This window comes from Coenobita brevimanus, chromosome 19, assembly GCF_032717465.1.
Source record: "Coenobita brevimanus isolate Jiangsu-jjx chromosome 19, ASM3271746v2, whole genome shotgun sequence".
NCBI classification, from domain to species: Eukaryota; Metazoa; Arthropoda; class Malacostraca; order Decapoda; family Coenobitidae; genus Coenobita; species Coenobita brevimanus.
The window spans coordinates 26,845,781-26,866,276 of record NC_136972.1 but is presented as its reverse complement, the minus strand read 5'-3'; the positions used below and the strand labels follow the sequence as shown (position 1 = coordinate 26,866,276).

Genomic DNA, 20,496 nt, shown 5'->3' with positions numbered 1-20,496 from the left:
TTAACACGGTTCTACATCGTTTCCACAGCACTTCTTCATGACTAGCTTTGTAAGACTATCATGGCTCTACATCCTTTCCACAGCACTTCTTCGTGACTAGCGCTATATTCTAGTGTTAATCTGTTGTTCCAATTCAGCATTCAAGATGAGACGATGGCGTTTTCAGGTCAAGTTAAAAGGACAAGAGTATAGCTGCCGTGGGAGACCGCAACCCCTCTTCCTTAGCGATTTATTCTGCATTCGACACGATAAAATCTGAGGTGTTAGTTTTTTTAATATTAACCCCTTCATGCCGGGAAGAACTCTACACTCCTTTTAGGCTACTCTAACTTGGCCTAAAACTGCCACTTCTCCATACTGAATGTTAACTTGTAACAACAGATTAACACTAGACGTTGATGCTAGTCACGAAGAAGTGTTGTGGAGTGGTTGTAGAGCCGCAGTATTGTCTTTTCTGGAGCATGTGAAATAAGCTGCAATAGAACGAAAATTTGGGCCAAGTTATGGTGAAGAGAGCATAGTATTTTCTCCCAGCTCACACCGGACGATTTTATGCAGCTGTAAGCGAGTCCACGTTAACCCCTTTATGGTGGGAGCAACTCTAGCATATAAAACAGTTCAAGTGTAAGGATAAGTCGCCAAGAAAGAGGTGTTGAGAAATCCCCTTAACTCTATATACACTGTATTTTTCAGTCCCGTCCCTGGCAGAGATTTCGTAACGCCTCTTCCCCAGCTATTTATTTTCGGCGTACCGGTACTAAACAATAATACCGACTTACTACGTTACCTATGCAAACGTTATCTAAAATGAAAAATAAATGTGTGTGTGTGTGTGTGTGTGTGTGTGTGTGTGTGTGTGTGTGTGTGTGTGTGTGTGTGTGTGTGTGTGTGTGTGTGTGTGTACGGTAAAATATACTAAGGTGTAGCTACCAATAAATCGCTTACTCTCCAACTCTATTTTCTTCTATCCATCATCACTGAGGTGCGTAGGGTCCCTGGGCTAGGTTCATAAATTTTGAAAGCAAGGGTGACCAGTAACACACCCCTGACTAGCATTCTGTTCGTAAACCTTAATTATACCTCTTGCTTTATCCATAGGGGTCACATTAGGTCGAATATCTATCTGTCTATCTATCTATCTACAAAACCTACTCTCTCTCTCTCTCTCTCTCTCACACACACACACTATTCTGCGCCGTGTGTGCGAAGCCGATGGGCGGTTGAGAGAGAGAGAGAGAGAGAGAGAGAGAGAACTAGCTCACTCTAGTTATCGAGTTACTACCCCTCTTTATCCACTCGTCACTTTGTATCGATTACACTGATAGCCACTGTCGCTGTCTGTCTGTCTATCATCATTGCTCAGGTCAGTGTCTATCTATCTATCTATCCATCTATTTATCTATCTATCTATCTATCATTGTTCAGGTCAGTATCTATCTTTCTATCTGTCATTGTTCAGGTCAATGTCCGTATCTATCTATCTATTTACCTATCCCTCCATAGGTGTCTGCATGCTTACGTCTGCCTGTCCGTCTGTATCTATCAATCAGCCAGTCCATCTATCTATCAATCTATCCATCTACCTGTCTATCTAGCTATGTCTGTATCTACGAATCTTCAGTGTTTCAGTCTACCCATCACTATCTATCGGTCTCTGCACATATACAAACCTGTCTATCTATCTGTATTCTATCTATTTGCCTGTGTCAGTATGTCTATATCTACTTGCATTCATCTATCAATCTATATGTCTGTCCGTATGTGTCTAAATATCCATCTCTATCTATCTATCTATCTATCTATTTCACTGACCCATCAGCCTCCACTTTCACCCCGGCTTTTATCTATCTGTCTGTCTCCCTCTCTGTCTGGTTATGTGTCTGTGTCTGTCTGTCGTCTATCAATCTATCTATTTGCCTGTCTACCTGTCTTTCTGTGCGTCCAGCTGTCTATCTGTATTTCTGTCTGTCTATCTGTCTGTCTGTGTTTATAATCTCAATCTATCTATTTATCTATATCTACCTCTCTCATTGTATTTATGCATATCTACTTATCCCAATCCATCCATTCATCTATCGCACAACGTCTAACCACCTATCAATCTGTCTATCTACCTATCTATCTATCTATCTATCCAATCTCTGTGCTATATAACTACGTCAACACACAACCATCATTGTCACACACTGTCACTTCACACAATCGTACACCCTTGCTTCACTCTCCTACACTCTTTCCACCCCAACTTGGCCTAAAATTGCCATCTCTACAAGTTGAATACCGAGTTGCAAGATTAACACTAGAGTATAATGCTAGTCACGAAGAAGAGCTATGGAAAGGATGTAGGGTTTTAACACTGTCTTCTTCTGCTAATGAACTACGTGAAAAAAGCTGCAAAAGGACGAAAAGCTGGGCCAAGTTAAGGTAAATGAAGTATGGGAATAATTACGCCTAACACCACACTTCCCATACGCTTAGAGCCAAAAGTTAGCCTTACACCGCATCATTTTGTCACACTCCTCTGCTGGGTAATACTTTTGTGCTGAGGGAGGCTCGGTATGTTTCTCTGTCAATATAATTATGATTCTTTGGTACAATGCGTCAGGGATAGGAAAATGACAGACAAGAAGTGGAATAGTGTGTGTGTGTGTGTGTGTGTGTGTGTGTGTGTGTGTGTGTGTGTGTGTGTGTGTGTGTGTGTGTGTGTGTGTGTGTGTGTGTGTAATATCCCAACCATGACAAACACACGCCACCATTCCAGTTTGAGTGACGGCTCTAGTACTATTTTTTTTATTTTTAACTCCCAGAAGGCAGCTGGATTTTTCAATTATGTGACGTCAGTTGCCTCAAAGACGGTGAAATGTGGAAGGGGGAGGGGGGAGGCTGTTACGGGTCTTGCGGTGCACAGGTAAGGTAAAAGTTTGCCTTCTTTTTCACTGCGTCTGCTTCACACTTGGAGCATGTCCGTCACTTTCCTCCCTGACGCACTGTACCGAAGAGAATTAACTATGGCCAGAGAAACGTGCCAATCCTCTCTCAGCTTAGCAATATTAGGCAGCAGAGAAAAATTAGGTGAAATATTAGGCAGAGAAACATACCAAGCCTCTCTCAGCTTAGCAATATTAGGTAGCAGAGAAAAATGAGATGAAATATTAGGCTGAGAAACATATAAAGCCTCTCTCTCAGCTTAGCAATATTAGGCAGAAAAGTGAGAGGCAGAAGAGGTGAAATATTAGGCAAAGTAACATCATCAAACCTCTCTCAGCTGTGCACTACATGGCAGAAGAGAAATGTAAGTAGATGAGGTGAAATATTAGGCACAGAAACATTTCAAACCTCTCTCAGCTTAGCAGTATGAGCCAGCGGAGGAAAGTGACAAGTACAAGAGGTGAAATATTAGGCAGAGAAACATACCAAGCCTCTCTCAGCTTTGCAATATTAGCCAGCTGAGGAAAGTGACAAACATGCACAAGAGGTGAAATATTAAGTGAATGTTTGTCCCTTGCTGTAGAAATATAGGTTATACGGTATACTGAGATGATGTATTGCTGTATATTCCATGTATGTTTACTTGTGTAGGTATGCATGTGTCTTCCCTATGTACACATAATCACGTCTAGGCCTACATATGTGAGAATCTACAGTAACGAAGAGAGAGAGAGAGAGAGAGAGAGAGAGGACTTTGGAGGCCTTACAACATATCCTTCTCTCTCTCTTTCTCTCTCTCTTAGCGGCACTAACACCCCTCACTTGCATATGACAACCTCCCTCCCTTCCCCTCCCTCCCCTCTCTCCCTTTCCTTCCCTCCCTCTCCTCTCCCTCTCTCATCCTTTTCCTGTCTTTCTTCTCTTTCCCTTTCTTCTCTCTCTCTCTCTCCCTGTTCCTCCTTCGTCATCCCTCCATTTTCTTCCTTCTTTCCTGATTTCCTCTCTCCTTCCCTCTTCCTTCTCCTCTCTCGCCGCAACCCATTCCATTCATATTCTCTCTCTCTCTCTCTCTCTCTCTCTCTCTCTCTCTCTCTCTCTCTCTCTCACACACACACACACACACACACACCTGCTACAACCTCCTGCCATCCTTCCCCTTCCCCCATTCTTTCTCCTCCCCTCCTTTCTTCCCTCTCTTCTCCCTCTCCTCTCCCCTCCTCCTTCTCTTCTCCCTTTTCTCTCCCCTCCTCCCCTCCCATCGTCCCTCTCTTCTCCCCCTCCTTCTTTTCCTCCCCTCCCCCTCCCCACCCTTCCCCTGCCCTGCCTGACGCAAGCTTCTCCAGACAGATCGTCAGCTCGGCGTATTGCGGTCACTCCTCCTCCCCCTTACCCCCTCCCTCCCCCATCACTCCCCTCCCCTCCCCATTCTTCCACCGTAATACCATCCCCTCCCTTTCCACCCCTTTCCTCCTCCTCTCTCTACCTTATCTCCCCTCACGTCTTTTCTTCCCTCCCCTCCCCTCCCCTACCCTTATTCTTAGCATCCCCCTCCCCTCCCCTCCCTCAATATCTCTCCTACTCTTCTTGCCTACCTTCCTTCCCCCCTTCCCTCTCCCCTCCCATTTTTCTATCTTTCCTGCTCTTCTTACCTACCTCCTTCCCCTCCCTCTCCTCCCCTTCCCTTAGCAACCCCTTCTCCCTCCTTTCTCGTCTCTTTCCTTATTCCTTCCCTCTCTATCTTTCCTATTTTTCTAACCTTTATTCTACCCCTTCTCCCCCCTTCCTCCCCTCCTTCCCTCCCTTAGTAACTCTCCATCTCTTTTCTTCTCTTCCTCCTTCCTTCTCCTTTCCCTTTCCTCCCATTTTCTCGTCAAAGAACATGAAAAGAAACGTAAAAAAAAAATGAAGATGAAATAATTGTTACGCTGTAGAACAAATACATATAGAAAAAATGATAAATCAGGTAAAAAGCTCTTTCTGTCCCTCAAGTATAATTCTACAAAAGAAGAAAGAAAGAAAGTCCCAACACAGTACTTTAAAGAAAACAAATTGTCGATTTTTCCCGTATTATCTTTTTATATTTTCTTAATGGATGAGATGGAGGGATAGAGCGGAGAGATATGAAAGGAGGGTGTGAGCTGGGAGCAGGGCAGTGAAATGGCGGGGAACTGGGCGACATGGAGGTGATTTATTTGTGGCCACCCCGTACGGGATTAAGGCGTCTGGCAATAGACAGACAGTATGGTATAGTCGGTTTGATATCACCTGACGGAACCAGGCCACTCCCACATCAAACACTGTCACAGGTAAAAACGAAACCCGATGAGCATGGTTCTGAGGTAGGAATGAGTCTGCTTGGTTGTTAGTGCAATCTGCCTTCCAATTATGTCTATACCTGACCACCAACTAAGCCGAAAAGGGGTAGGATTTTGTTTTTTTATTTATTTATTTCTTAAGATCACACTAAACGAGCTGCAGTTATGATACGGTATAAAGCATAATTTCTTTACCCCCCCCCTCTCTCTCTCTCTCTCTCTCTTTCGTTTGCAACGGAAGTGCCAGAGAAAAGTTAGCAAAGGATGATATATATAAACAGAAAACACTTCAAAATACTTAAATGCAAGTTGTGACTTGTATTAAATATTGTCCAAACAACCCCTTCAGCTCGACAACGTATTTTTAAAGTTACATTCCTGCTATCTTCACATTTCATTAAAGTTACGCGTTTTCGAAATCGGGAGAAATATAAACTACACTAACCTCAATACATAACTTCTCTTCGTTATGCTGTATCAAGTTGTATATTCGGTTACCAGAATAATCTATCTTCCTGTCTATCTACAGCTCGACGCCCTAATCCCGCAAAAGGGTGGCCGCAGACAAAACGCCTCCAAGTCGCTGTCACCCACCATTTGTCTACCCTCCCCCAACTCACCCCCCCCACTTCCCTCATATACATTTGAAATATTAAATGTTGTCTGAAGGAAAATGCCTTTTTAACACCTTCAGCAGCCTACTGGCAAGCTGGTATTTTGCATTTTCGGAGTCACGTTAGTAAGTTAGATTAGTGTAGATTATTTAGGATATTTATTAGGTATACTTAGACAGAGTATGTTAGTTTATTTGTTAGAAAAATGCATCAGAATAACCTAACTGTCCAAAAATGTAAATAATTTACCGAGTCAAGTTTGTTTGTTTGTTAGATTAGGTTAGAGGATATGAGGTTTGTTTATTAGGTTAGTTTCGGTAGACTGTTTGCTACCGTAGGTTATGTCTGGTTAGGTGAGTCAGAAAAGCCATCAGGGTAACTCTCTCCGAAACTTAGTTTTACCAGAGGTATTATTGAGCTTTCGTACACCTCCAAATTTCTTTTTATTCGGGAGCTACTACTCTCCTCGATTCAGAGTAAATTCTCCTAGGTTAGGTCAGGTCAGGTAAGGTTAGGTTTGGTTTGGTTAGGTTTGGTTAGGTTAGGTTAGGTTAGGTTAAGAAATGTTGGGTTAGGTTAGGTTAATTAATTTTTGGTTTGGTATGGATAGGTTGTTATAAGTTAGGATTTCGTCTTCCGAAGAGATGTTGTCCGACACGGCAAATTTACCAATAATAATAATAATAATAATAATAATAATAATAATGATGATCATGATGATGATAACTGATCATCATCATCATCATCATCATAATACTTTACCACACGGGCGTGGGTCTTCCGAATTTCCAAATGGGTCTTGCCCAGGTTGATATGGAAGGGTTAGGTTAGAAGTTATGGTCTGACAGGAAATGGGGGCTCCCAACGTTAGGTTTAGTGGCAATCCTAAGTGGTTAAAATCACAGGGGGTCTGGAGGGTGAAGCCCCTCAGTTAGGTTTAGTTTGGTTTGGTTGGCGAGACTGTCGGTCAACAACCTGCCGTGAGCATCAAGTTGCTTCCTTAAATACCCTAAAACAGGTTCAATTTTTTTTATATATGTCTTTTAGTCTAAAATCAACAAGGAGTTATCAGTGTTGCATACTGAAGTAAAATTACTTTCCTTAAGAACGCGATAATGTAAGACAGCCGGATTTGCCGTGCCCATGTGGTAAAGTTTTGCCAGAAAAGCTTACCTTGCCAATGTTTCACTTCCTCGAGCTTACTTTTATCACCAATTTCTTGCTTCCAGACGTCACAGCCGTACTGTACAACACAATAGTAGCTCCACTGATGTCTCACCATATCACCAGTTCATTAAGATATGGGAGGCAAGTAGGGTCAAGCACATTAAAAAAAAAAAAAAAAAATTGTACTGCCTCACACCCTCCCGGCGTAAACAATACGACGACACACGAGTGCTGGGTTACGTTCAAGTATGACAAAATTTTATATTATATTCATATGTATTTCAATTACTTTTTATTTGTTGTTGTTTATATAAGTAATAAACACTGAAATAATAAATCACAGAAATATAACTGTGGTACTAAATAAATATTCTGAATTTAGAAATTCATTGAAAAAAAGAAAACAAACTATAAAAAGCATATGCAATAGAATCATTAATCTCAGGGTAAAAAATATATATATATATATATATATAATAATAATAATAATAATAATAATAACAACAACAAAAGTGTAGTCACGGGCAATCCTGTTGTGCTTAAACGGAAGAAACTAATGAAGATATTGGCATGATCCCAAAATAGGACGGACAAGACAGAAAAACACAAATGGCTTCGTATTCGAAATGTTTCGCTTCAGTAGAAGAAGGAAAAGGAACTGTGGCCTGGAAACAGTAATGGGCGTATGAAATAAGTTACCCAGTGATGTTGGGGGTACGATTGAAATTCGAGAAAAAACTGGATAAGCATAACTAAAAAAGGCCGAGTATAAGCCTTCTTGCAGTCACTAAAATAGGATATTAGTGTTCATTTTTTTCTTCTATTCTAGGTTCCAGTACATAGATAAGTAGTACCTTAAGTTTATGGGTTAGTAATAGTAGTAGTAGTGGTGGTGGTGCTTGTGGTGGTAGTAGTAGTAGTAGTAGCAACCCCAGGCTCATCTGAACGTGAACCCAGTGGACTGCAGGTTTATGTTATTTTTCTTCTGCAGTTCACCATCCTCTTTTGGGCGATGGGGAGGGAGTTGAGGGACGTGTACATCCAGGCCTTGGAGCCGCCCAGCTATATCGGTGCCACCACACGAAGGCGTCCCTCTACAGTGCCACCTCTCGCGTTCCCTATTACCTTTTCCTAAGCGATTAATTTTGCTTATTTCACCTCACTCTTCTGTTCTGTGTAACATTAATTCTTCCAGTACCGCCTTACTCTGCATTAATAACGTACAAGATTATATTAACCAGACGTATCCAAAAAATAAATAGCTAAGGAAGATGTGTTAGGGAGCTTCGTTAACTATGACACGGGGTTTGGTCTAATAGGGTGCTTATAGGGTGCTTATGTAACTCCCTCTCGCCTTCTCTTACCTCTCCTTCCCATCCCTCCTTTCCTCCTTCTCTCCCTTCACCTCCCCTCCCCTCTTTCCCCCCCTCCTCAACTCTTCTCCCCTCCCTTCCTTCACCTCTCCTCTTCTCTTCTCCCCTTCACTTCCCCCTTACCCTCTCCCTCCTCTCCCCCTCTACCTCTTCACCCTTTTTCCTTCCCACTTTCTTCTCTTTCCTCTCCCCATCCCTTCCCGTCCCCTTCCCATCTCCTCCCTTCCTCCACCTCCTCCTGTCTTCCCCCTCCCCCCCCCAGCTGATGCAACCTTACTAGACATTTTCACTGCTAGGTAACAGTGGTAGGGGAGGGGGGAAGGGAGGGGGTGATTAGCAATCCCCCCTGCCACCTCCCCCTACCCTCCTTCCCCTCCCTCTCCTCCCCTCTTTTCAACCCCTATCTAAGACCTACTCTCTCTCTCTCTCTCTCTCACTCTCTCTCTCTCTCTCTCTCTCTCTCTCTCTCTCTCTCTCTCTCTCTCTCTCTCTCTCTCTCTCATCGGTGGGACTTTAAAAACCTCAGTGAAATCCTAAAACCTTATAATTATATCCTTATCTGTCTAGTGTGTGTTCTTACCTACCTAATTGTTCTTACCTAATTGTATCTTAACAGGAACGAGTCAAGCTTGTACTGTCCCGTGTGTAAAATCACTTTTATCATACATATCTGTGTGTGTGTGTGTGTGTGTGTGTGTGTGTGTGTGTGTGTGTGTGTGTGTGTGTGTAATGTTTTTGTTTAGAGGTGCACCCACTTTCCTGGAAGCTAGCTGTCGTGAAGGACGTGGGTTACGAAACAGTGGAGAATATGGTGACCTTATTTTGCTCAATACATCATAATTTTCTCGTACCTTCTTCTGTTTAAGTTTTCCTGAACATCAATACTGTATCATATCAGAGGTGCCAGTGTAATCAAATGTGTACAATAATTAAACCTGAAAGTACGAAGGCTGCTGAAATGTAAACAAAAAACGTACACATTCGATTCGCTCTCACGTCACGGAGCAAGTAATCTACATTCACACACACACACACACACATACACACACAGGAGTTACATATTACTTACATACCAACCTTCCTACCAACCAATATACCTGCCTTTCTGTCTACCTACATTCCTTCATTATAACGTTTCTTCTGTAATTTCTACTTACATACCTACTAATATCGAACCTACCCACCTACTTACCTACCCTTGTGCCAGTCTGGCTTCCTTATTGCTTACCTACCTACCTACCTACCTACCTTTTCCCAATCCAGTGCTGTATCTGAGGTATTTCTCTGCCTGTCATTCTATCTACCTATCTGTACATACATATTATCCTTATCTATTTTCCTACCTACCTACCTGCCTACCTATCTACCTACTATCTACCTGCCTGCCTATCTATCTATTTATCTGGCTGTCTATCTACTTATCTATATAACCATTTTTCTATCTATCTATCTACCAGTCAGCCTGTCCGGTTGCCTATCTAACCATCTGTCTGTCTCTTTCTTTGCCTATCTGTCTATTTGTCTGTCATTCAGCCTGTCTATCTGTCTGTCAGTCTGTCTGCCTATCTGTCTATCTATCCATCTGTTTCTTTGTCTATCTATCTGCTTGTCTGTCATTGTCTGTCTGTCTGTCTGCCTGTCTGTCTCTACTTACCAACCTACCTACCTTACGTACCATGTAAATCTAATCATCCGTAATTTGCATCTCTCTCTCTCTCTCTCTCTCTCTCTCTCTCTCTCTCTCTGTTAGGCCCTGAGTGTTGCCAGGGTGAAGGAATGAGAGAGAGAGAGAGAACAGGATGTCAGACAGAAAGTGAGGAACATGTAAGTCTCTCTCTCTCTCTCTCTCTCTCTCACACACACACACACAGACACACACACACACACACACACACACACACACACGGAGGAACATTATAGTTATTAAAGCCTTCAAACTACAAACAAAAAACAAGAAGAATTAGCCTACAAAATAATCACAAAATTCGCTGGAGTTAGCATACACATACTCCAAGACAAGTATATATATTTCGGGACATGAGTCAGAGGAGAAAGGAAGTCCCAGATATGCTACGGAACGAAAGACTAATATTATATCCCTTCTGCTCCACACTCTCCTCTTTTGGCTAATATTCCTAAGCTGTGAGAGGTGCGATTTTAATGAGTAATGTTGTGGTTGGCGATGGAACGAAGAGTTAAACTATGCTAGGTAAAATCAGACGAGGTTAGGATTTGTTAGATTAAAAAGTGACGGTGGATTAGGCTCTCTGTTAGGAGAGGTTAGGTCTAGATTAGGTCAGGATAGGCTAGATTAGGAGGTAGCTTAGGTTTAGTAGGCTAGGGGAAACGATATAGATTGCTAAAGTTAGGATAATGTTGGCTACGTTGGGTTAGAGTTGGTTAGGAGAGGCTGGATTAGGCTATATAGGGAAATGAGGGATAAGGAGGAAATAAGAAAGTGTTCGGGACTGTGTCGTGGTCAGTGAAGGAATGGAGGGTTGGGGTGGACGGCGTAGGGTTGCCTGATGGTTCTCCTGTTGCAACCACTTTGAGGGAAATCTGATATAATATAATGTCACGCGATAGATAGACTCGTGGATTGAAGCATAGGTTGTCAGGTAGGAGAATGGATAGATAGATAGAAAAATAGATAGTTAGATAGATACTGTTTTCGCCAGCAATGAATAGGATTAATTCAAGCTCTTATTCTCCCTTCGTAAAAGTCGAGAGAGAGAGAGAGAGATTCTCTCCTTTCTATCTATCTATCTATTGCCAGACGCCATAATCCCGCACGGGGTGGCCATTTGACTCTGAGTTATTTCATATTTCTTTTCCTTGCATTCATTAGTAAGGTTCTACGCTTAGCTTCCTGTCCTGTCCCTTCATTACTGCAGACTCTCTCTCTCTCTCTCTCTTTCATCCTCCCAACAGATATAACCACAGCATGTTATCTTTAACCTGATATAGATCCCTTATCCTTGCAGCTAAGTGTGAGATGATTGGAGGGTTCATCTGACTAATAACCAAGGAGACTCATTCCTATCCCATACTTAAAACTTGTCAAATTTCACACAACCACACCTTAGTATTCACGTAATGAGTCCCAGTTCCCTTAAATAAATAAAAATGAAATACCATCTCCGCTGCGATTTGGTATGGTGTTAACGTGTTAGTAGAGGTGATGATGATGATGATGATGATGATGATGATGGTGATGATGATGTGACGTGTCGGTGTGGCCATATGGAAGAGATGAGAACACAGTGATATGAAATTCAAATCCACAAATTGTTCCCTGCAGCCGTTGACATCAAACCCGCGACCAGTTCCCATAATACCATCCCACTGTTGTATCCACTCTACACTCCAAACTACTATTACTACCCCGACCGCAGCTACTATTACTACTACTGCTATTACTACATTTTTTTTTTCTTTTCAGTATTCCGGCCTATGGTTCGACATTAAGAGCGTTCCAAATGAGTACCAGCACACCAAGAAATGCGTCACACAAAACTACACTTGGACAGGTCTGTACACAAGCAACCCCTCTCACTTTCAACTGTAATTCTTCATCCATTCCTTTCCAACCCTGTTTCAGTCCATTCCATACCATCATCCAGTCATGTGGTGATGGAGAGGGATGTCTTCATGTAGAGGCACCAATATAACCCAGGTGCTCTGTCATCTGGTTATTCAAATGCCCATCAACTTCCTGTCTATTGATATAGGGTTGGTGGACTACAAGAGAAGGGTAATTTAAGTCTACAGTTAAATGGTTTAACATTCAGATGAGCCTGGGTCCAGAGCAATAACAATCCAGCCATACCCTTCATATTCACCAATGGCTCTTCTTACTATCGCAACCCAATGTGTCAACTTGTTAATGCGTGTAAGTTCATGACAGTACAGAGGATGGCAGAGTACATCAGGGAGCTAAGATATATGTGGAGTGGAGAAGTTATTGACGTGGTGGAGGTTATCCCAGACTCATTTGGACCCAGTGGATTGCTGGTTGAATTGCCCCCTTCTTGCAGCCCCCCATCCTCTTTTGGAGGGATAGGGAAGGACATGAGGAATGTTTGCATAACCAGGCAGTTCCACCATCTGGCTATAACAGTGCTACCACATGCATACATCCCTCTCCACACTAACACCCACTTCCTTCATATTATCTACCTTGAAAAGTGTAATCAATCATTCACACCCTAGTTCTTCACTTTCTTACCCTTCATTCCAATCTACATTCCTTCTTTCTTTTTATCACAGTTCATTTGCCATCTGATCAATTTTATCCCAACCCAACTGCTCCATTTCATCCATTACTAAACCCCTGCTCTCCCAAGGCACTTCTCCATTCCATTTAAAGCCAGCCTCCCATTTATATAGTACTGTCAAACCCTTTCCATGATAGGCTTTCCAACCAACACTTCTTCATTAGCTTCCTTTATACTGACCTAAGCTAACCTCCCATATTCCCAACCTAGGCTAATCTTAAGGTTCAATCCTTCATCTTTCCCTAATCCATCTACAGTCCAACAACGCATTCAGTCCCAGTCTATGCTGTCTAAACTCCTCTACGATACAACTTTATTCCATCCTAACCTTCTGTCTCATTTTCTCAATGCAGGTGATTCCATGCAAGTAGCAACACGTGGGCTGACTGTAGATGATCGCAAGGTGCGTCAAGGCGCCGTAATGCACGTGGAGATGGAGGCTACGGACACTCCTAACCCTGCGTATATGACTGTCACTGCCACTGGGGTACCTGCTGCTCCCTATCAGGTCTGTTCTTCCCTTAACTGGGGAGAGGGACACATGTCATTAATATGTCTTCAGATTTATCTCATGCTCTCACTCGCTTCATAACTAATGATGCATATGGTCCTTCTATGTATGGAAAAGATGGAGAGCCACCGTGTTACTGAAAATAAACATCAACAAGATGAAAATCTCTTACGGTTTAAGGTATATGGTACAGACTGACAGGAAATAAACTTCAAAAAGACAAAACTCAGGGTACAGGCAAATGACATCGAGTGACAGGAAATAAGATGCAAAAGAATTAATATCTCATGGATTTGGTGAATGAACTATAGCAGAAAAAATCTAGTCTAACCCTCTCCTCCCCCATCTACAGATCATTGACACAGACTACCGTACATACTCCTGTGTGTATTCGTGCCTAGAGTACTTCGGGTTTCGTGCAGAGTTCGCATGGGTGTTTGGTCGCACCCCCACACTGCCCGAACACACTATTGCACGCTGTCATGCTGTGCTGAAAAATATGAAAGTTGATCCGGAAAAGATGATTCCTGTTCTTCAAGGAGAGGTAAATGTGACAGAGAGAGAGAGAGAGAGAGAGAGAGAGAGAGAGAGAGAATAGAAGATGCTGGAGAAAGAAAGAGAGAATAGATGATAAAGAAAGAGAGGGAGAGGTGGAGGTTTTTTGGTATTATTTAAACAACTCCTACAATATCAAAGCTTTATAACATTCTCTGGCAAAAGCTAAAAACAAATAAAAAGAGATGTTGCTGAATTCAAGAAAGTTATGTAAAGGATGTTCAACCTACCATGACTAACGTTTTTTTTTTTTTTTACACTTCACACTACGTCTAAAGGAATTATGTCTTCACTCTCTGATTTCCAGTTGTTGTTCCTATTATACGAAGCTGGATGAGATGCTGAGTGAGGATGAGAGGTTTCTGCTGGATATCTTGAGTCCCTAATGCTTTGATTATAGTTCTCTAGAATACTAAGGAATTACTATATGTATCCTGTCACTTTCATTTCCAGCCTTGTCCCTACTATGAGAAGCTGGATGCAATGCTGGATGAGAGTAACAGGTATTTGCTGGAGATTCTTGGTCCCTATGTCCCCACCACAACCACAACCACAACTACCACCACCACCACCACACCACAACCAAACAGTGAAGAGGAGGTGAGTGTATTGGACCTGTGTTCTGGCCTGATAAAGATCGCCAACCCCTTTTAACTCAGTTGATGCCCGGGTGTAGTCAGACTGGAATACATACTTCACTAGCAACCAAGGAGTCTAATTCCTGCCTCACAGCTAAGATTAACTGCAAGTGGCCTAGTTCTGTCAAGTGAAGGAAAAAAAAAAATGAGTAAAGTTGATAGTATGTTCTCTGAATCACCAGATCAAGGTTAATTACTCTAAATTACCTCATTTTCCAATTAATACAGCAAAATATAATGAATGGCTACTGTATATGCAAATTTAAGGTGTGTGTAACTCCTTCATATACATATCATAAAACTGTTAACTAGGTATTACTGAGTGATGGAAGATTTCTGTTTTCAGGCAACTAACGATTTGGCGGTGAGTGTGGCAGGCACCCAGAGGAGTCAACATGTGGGTCAAGGTAAGTTTTCTAGCCACGTTAACTGTTAGCAACAAAAGTTTGCTTAAAATGTCACCTCTTCAGTTTTTCATTTTTTTTTCCCCCTAGCTGATATTCCTACACATAGAGGCTCAATATGCTACACTACCAACTGATATTGTATAATATGCACTTGGAAACAAAAGCTCATCCAGCATTTTACCTCTTCTGCTTCTCATTTCCCTCTCTTGGCAGGTATTCCAAACCTAAAAGTGTGTGTGTGTGTGTGTGTGTGTGTGTGTGTGTGTGTGTGTGTGTGTGTGTGTGTGTGTGTGTGTGTGTGTGTGTGTGTGTGTGTGTGTGTGTGTGCGTGCGCGCGCGCTCGTCCACTGATGATTCTCTTTGATAATGCACCAGGAGGTCATGCCTCAAGTGTGAAGTAGATGCAGGGAAACAGTAGGCCAACTTTTGACCCAGAGAGTATGGAACTTTATATGAAAAATAAAATAAATTAATTTTTTTGAAAAATCAGACACAATTCCAGCTTCTTTCTCCACACACCTGTACTTTGAAAATCAGTCTCATGAACCCACAGCAGCCAGTACTAGTGATGATACTATTTGGTCCCACAATAGTATCACCAGTCTGGTTGCTGCAAATTCACCAAACTGATTTACAAAGTTCATGCAAGGAACTGTAGTGGAGGCAACAAGACTTCTGCTGCTGATTGTACCATTAGCTGACACCAAATCCTCACACCACACACTCATTCCTCATACACACTCTATACGGTGATACAGGTATGCCAAGAATCTCATTTTGGTGTAGTGCACTGGTATCATTGAGAACTTTAAGTGATTGGTCAAGAACCCACTTAATTATTAAGGGTTATGATGCTGAAGCAGGATAATATAAATACCGGAACACATCAGAATGCCAGAATAAAGTAATACTGGAACACTGGGAGGTGCAAAAAATGGAATATTGAGGAACAGGAAAATAGAATAATGCCAAAGTGAGAACTCATTCTACATGAGTGCAATTTTAAATATCATTCTTGTTAATTCCAGATGATATTACTGTATATACTCATCTTAGGAAGGATCTGTAGTAGTGTAGGAATTAATTAAGGACATATCTAACTCTTCCTGTTCAAAAGGTCACCCCTAAGATGAATAAAATTATCTGGAGAAAGAAATACAAAACTAAAATATGATGTCATTGTACTGAAGAGGTAAAATTTATCCCTATTTCCCCCCAGGTGAAAATGAGGCCCCAAACAGCAGCAACACTATAACAGCAGGATTACAGCATATCTCTGCTGTTGTCATCATCCTTGTCCTCCTTTCCATCATCGGAGCATAGCAGTTATAAGAGTATTATAGGTACTATCGTGACACTTCCCTGCTGGCTCTTGCAGTTAAATATGGTATGGTACATGAAAAATTTTTGTGATACCAGTTCAAAGTAGACAACAAAAGTGCATGAGAAGGAGGAATGCTCTCTGATGTTCAAGGAGGAATGAGAAATGGGGAAGGCAGGACACAGTACTAGCAGGAGATTGTTGGTGAACATTTGCTCACGACAGTGTATTTTGACAAAATATGTATCTGAGCACATCAAGCATCTTACAATGAGTCACAGTGAATAAACCATGTGATAATTGTTCTTTGAGTTTGCAGGTATAGAAAGTTATGATGTTATGATTTGTAAGTACCATAAGAAAAAGTTCTATACAACATACACTGTGCCCTGTAAAAAGCACTCCATTAGAAATGTAACTGATAGTATGCAATGTGTTGCAGGGATGGCTCAGTCTGCTGGTGTGGGTGTGGACATGGCAATGGAAGTAGAATAAATGGTACAAGGGGCAAAGATAAACCTGACTGAGCCATCCCCACAACACACCTGGTGTAGTGGAAGAGCAGCCGTATACATGGGCCACCCTGTACTACCATACAATTATTCTGAGAGACACCTCACACCCAGCTAAGGTGACACAAACCATAGTGCTCAGTCAAAAATCAGGCATACCCAACTGTTTGAGTATGAAAGTTCATATCATTTGTATCATGTATAAACGGTCCAACAAGTGTACAGGCACTTATTATTGTGTGTCTTGGATGTGTTTCAAAGCATTATAACATCTGCCATACAACTGGTAGCTTACTGCAAACTTGGGGGAACCGTAACTTAGCCTCAGAGGTAGCACTGAAACTCAGAAAGGCAATTCATCTGTAACTCATTGTGAATTGAAAGGCAGAAAATTAAATAATGTCAGGAGATTTAAAATGGACAAACTTTAAGCTAGGACAGCCAAAGAAGGAACTGGGAATCCCCAACACAATATCAAAATTCTAAGGTGCACGATGTGAAATGGAAATACATGTGGTGGCTTAAATGTTAACTAGGGGAGTTAAGATACAAAATGCAAGGAAGAATGAAAAGAAGAAGACTGAGAATGAGAAGGAAGAATAAAATGGGGGAGCACATTTATGGAAGATGCAAGAGAGGATGACCAAGAACATAAATGTACAATGAAGCAGTGCATGATGGTGGGTGGCCTTGACTAGCAGAAAGGAGAAATGATGAGTTGTGACAGACATGGAAGTACAGTATTTACATCACAACCACATTTATGTCTGGCATTTGATAACAGACAGACAGACAGACAGCAAGCTACAATGCTTAAAATGAATTAATGTAAGAAGAATAAAGAGGATTGTTATTCTAGCAAACTGAAAATGTATGGTAATCAAGTGAGTGTTAGGTAATGCTTTTAACTGATTTTAGTTCCAGGTAATGTTCTGTAAACACTCTTCTAAAAACTGAAATTCTGAGGACTCCTTCACATGCTTTTAAATTTCTCACAGCCTTCCTAAATGATCCCCTGGAGACTGACTGGGAAAGCTTTTTTGGTAATTAAATCATTCAGTTGGAGAATGTTATTTTTAACATTCCTGCTGCCACCATATTATTTTTATTGTAGTGAGGGAGTCAGATGAGATGATACCTAAACCCTCCAGTTCAAAAAGCACCTCCTTAGTTGAATAAAACTGTCTGGAGATAGCAGACAAAAATGATACCCCTTGTGACTGAGTAGAAATGGTAGTAAATAGTTGTAACCCTGGGTTCACCTGAATATGAATCTGATGGACTGCAGGCTGAAGTTACTCTTCTCCTGCAGTTCAGCTTCTTTTCAAGAGATAGAGAAGGAACTGAGAAACATTTACATACATGGGCAGCAGAGCTGCCTGTTAAATTGGTGCCACCACGTGAAATTATCCCTTTCTAATAAATCTTAACAGGGTATTTATAATTTAGTGTTATGTTGGCTTCGTATCTCACATTACACTTCTCACCCTACACTCAATAAAAGCCCAGCAAACCTACACCCATGCACACAGGCAGTGGCCAGGGGTGGGTCACCCCTCCAGTGACAGGTGTTGTTTCTTGGCCCAATGGCTCATTTGGCCTTTAGGATCCATAAAACAGTTTGAATGTGTATAGCAGGCCTGCCTGCCCATGTTAGGTGTGTACAAGCCCCACCCTCCATTCCACACCACAGCAGACACATACAGGTACCTCTCGATTTAAGCGAGTATTGTGTTCCAGAAGTCGTGTAATTTGCATTTCGTGTAATTTAGACATAATTTTCCCACAAGAATACATGTTAAGTGATGGAGTTAGGTTCTGTGAACCTTCTAGAGTACTACTGTATGTGGTAAATAAAATACGGACTGCACTCCAGGGGTAGAAGGACGCTTGGAGGCCATGATGAATCTGATGAAGGTAAGTTAGGTAACAAAAAAATGGTGTAAAACACTGGTGAGGATGCACAGTTGATGCTGACACAAAGCTGGTACAACAGTGAATGAGTGTTTAGTGGCATTTTTCATCCTCCCATGCAGGAAGACACTGTCAAACCTCTGGTGGCTGCAAAATGAAATGCCCCGTGACATGAGTTTTGTTTTTTCTTAAATTGTGTTAAGAAAAACGTGTATTGTAAACAAAAATACAGATTTTTTACATTGTGTTATTTTAAAAATGTGTAATATAAACACACGTAAATCAAGAGGTACCTGTACCACATAACAGGATCAAATATCAGCCCGTTCCTCATGTGTGAGCAAGTCATAAGAGCTTTCCATGTCCTACCTCGTATCATTAGTGCATACAGTATTTTTGTAACCGCTATTCTCATCTCTATATGGTGCCTTGATGTAGCTTTGGTAATGGATATGTATTATCTGTAAACATGTATGTGAAGATCCTCATGAGCTAGTCATTAAGCAAGTTAATAAATGTACAGTATATAATGAGCTTTATTTATTTTTTATGTTCCTATGAATCACAAGACTCAAAGCACTCTGTGCACTTTGTTAAAACAGACTTTACTGATCTTCCACATGACCCATCAAAATGTCATAAAAACACCCTGAATAATGTCATCACAACAGTTCTAAATGATACAAATCAGCCTGCATTCAATTTGGATGGTGAGTTAGTGATATGTGAAGGTGTGTGATACAGAGAAAGAATGCTTGTTTTCATGGAGCAGACTGTCAAGTCTGTGCCCAGAAATGAAAACATAAATGTAATAAAATCACAGCTATAACATATTTGTACTGGAGTCAAAAGTTGACCTAAAATTTCACTTTTTCTATTTCTCACAATATTCTGATTTCTAATGCTTCTAATTGGCAAGAGTCTTGGGATGTTTTTCATCCTTCAGATGATTCCATCTGATGTGTCAGGAAGGGAAGTGATGGATATGTGACACAGATGCAGTGGAATGCAGCTGCAGACCAACTTTTGACCCTGACTGTACCTGCTAGTCAAAGGCATGTGAAGGAAAGTAAGAGATCAGGGTAATTTTCTGAACTGTATGAAAACTAATGCTCTCTAAGAATAAGGCTTTGGTATAGTACAGGAAGTATAATCAACAGTTTTATACTTATCTCAATAATGATTTGCTTGGTATGATATTCTGCTCATATAATATTAACCCTTCCCATACCAGCACCTTATACACTCTAATCTCACTGTAGCCTGGGGATTTCATTCAGCTTCATAAAGACTCCTGGTAGTGGAGGGGTTAATGGCATCTTGGTACAAAAACAGTCATCCCTCCATATTCCTGGGTTCACCATTTGCTAGTTTGGTTACTCACAGAGCAATAAACCATCACAAAATATACCTTAGGTAGATTTCAACGTCTGATGATGGTCTGGCGGCAAATTCGGCAATGCAAAGGTTTTTGGGGGAAATCATACGGCCGAATTATGAATGCATGTGCCATTTGGGGAATGCCAATTATTTGCAGATTTTATCACCTGTGGGCAGCTTAAAATTGTAACCCCAGCAAATATAGAGGGCCAACTGCATTTTGAATATACCTGCATGCACAGCCAACAAAAGTACTCTTACATTCTGAAACAGGGTTTGGAAATACTGCTTTGTATACCCCACTTAAATTAATTATGCCTCTCATTAATGTAACATAGCATCAGTCTAAACTCTGTTATCAAAATTTACCACATCAAAACTACTGGATAAATTTCATTCAGATAAAAAATTACAGAACCTATAAGGAACAATACTTCCTCTGTTAACTGTACATTACAAAATTACAGTTTCTGTATAGTCATGTACAGGCAAGCAATATATTCTTCATATGTATATACTTGGCGAACTAAAAGTGCCTCCAACTAATTTTGTAACTATATCACCACTAAACAGAGTAACAACTC

The 20,496-nt window shown here is 41.3% G+C and overlaps 1 protein-coding gene across 1 annotated transcript in view; it reads left to right on the top strand.

Annotated features, from left to right (window-relative positions):
• LOC145391726 (crustacyanin-A2 subunit-like) overlaps positions 1–16,601 on the top strand; it is a 24,405-nt gene extending 7,804 nt beyond the window's left edge. Inside the window, exons 2-7 of the mRNA XM_080266263.1 lie at positions 11,840–11,927; positions 13,028–13,182; positions 13,538–13,729; positions 14,194–14,340; positions 14,725–14,785; positions 16,549–16,601. Coding sequence (XP_080122389.1) covers positions 11,840–11,927; positions 13,028–13,182; positions 13,538–13,729; positions 14,194–14,340; positions 14,725–14,785; positions 16,549–16,601 — 696 coding nt within the window. The remainder of the gene's footprint in view (positions 1–11,839; positions 11,928–13,027; positions 13,183–13,537; positions 13,730–14,193; positions 14,341–14,724; positions 14,786–16,548) is intronic.
• Positions 16,602–20,496: the final 3,895 nt, after the last annotated feature.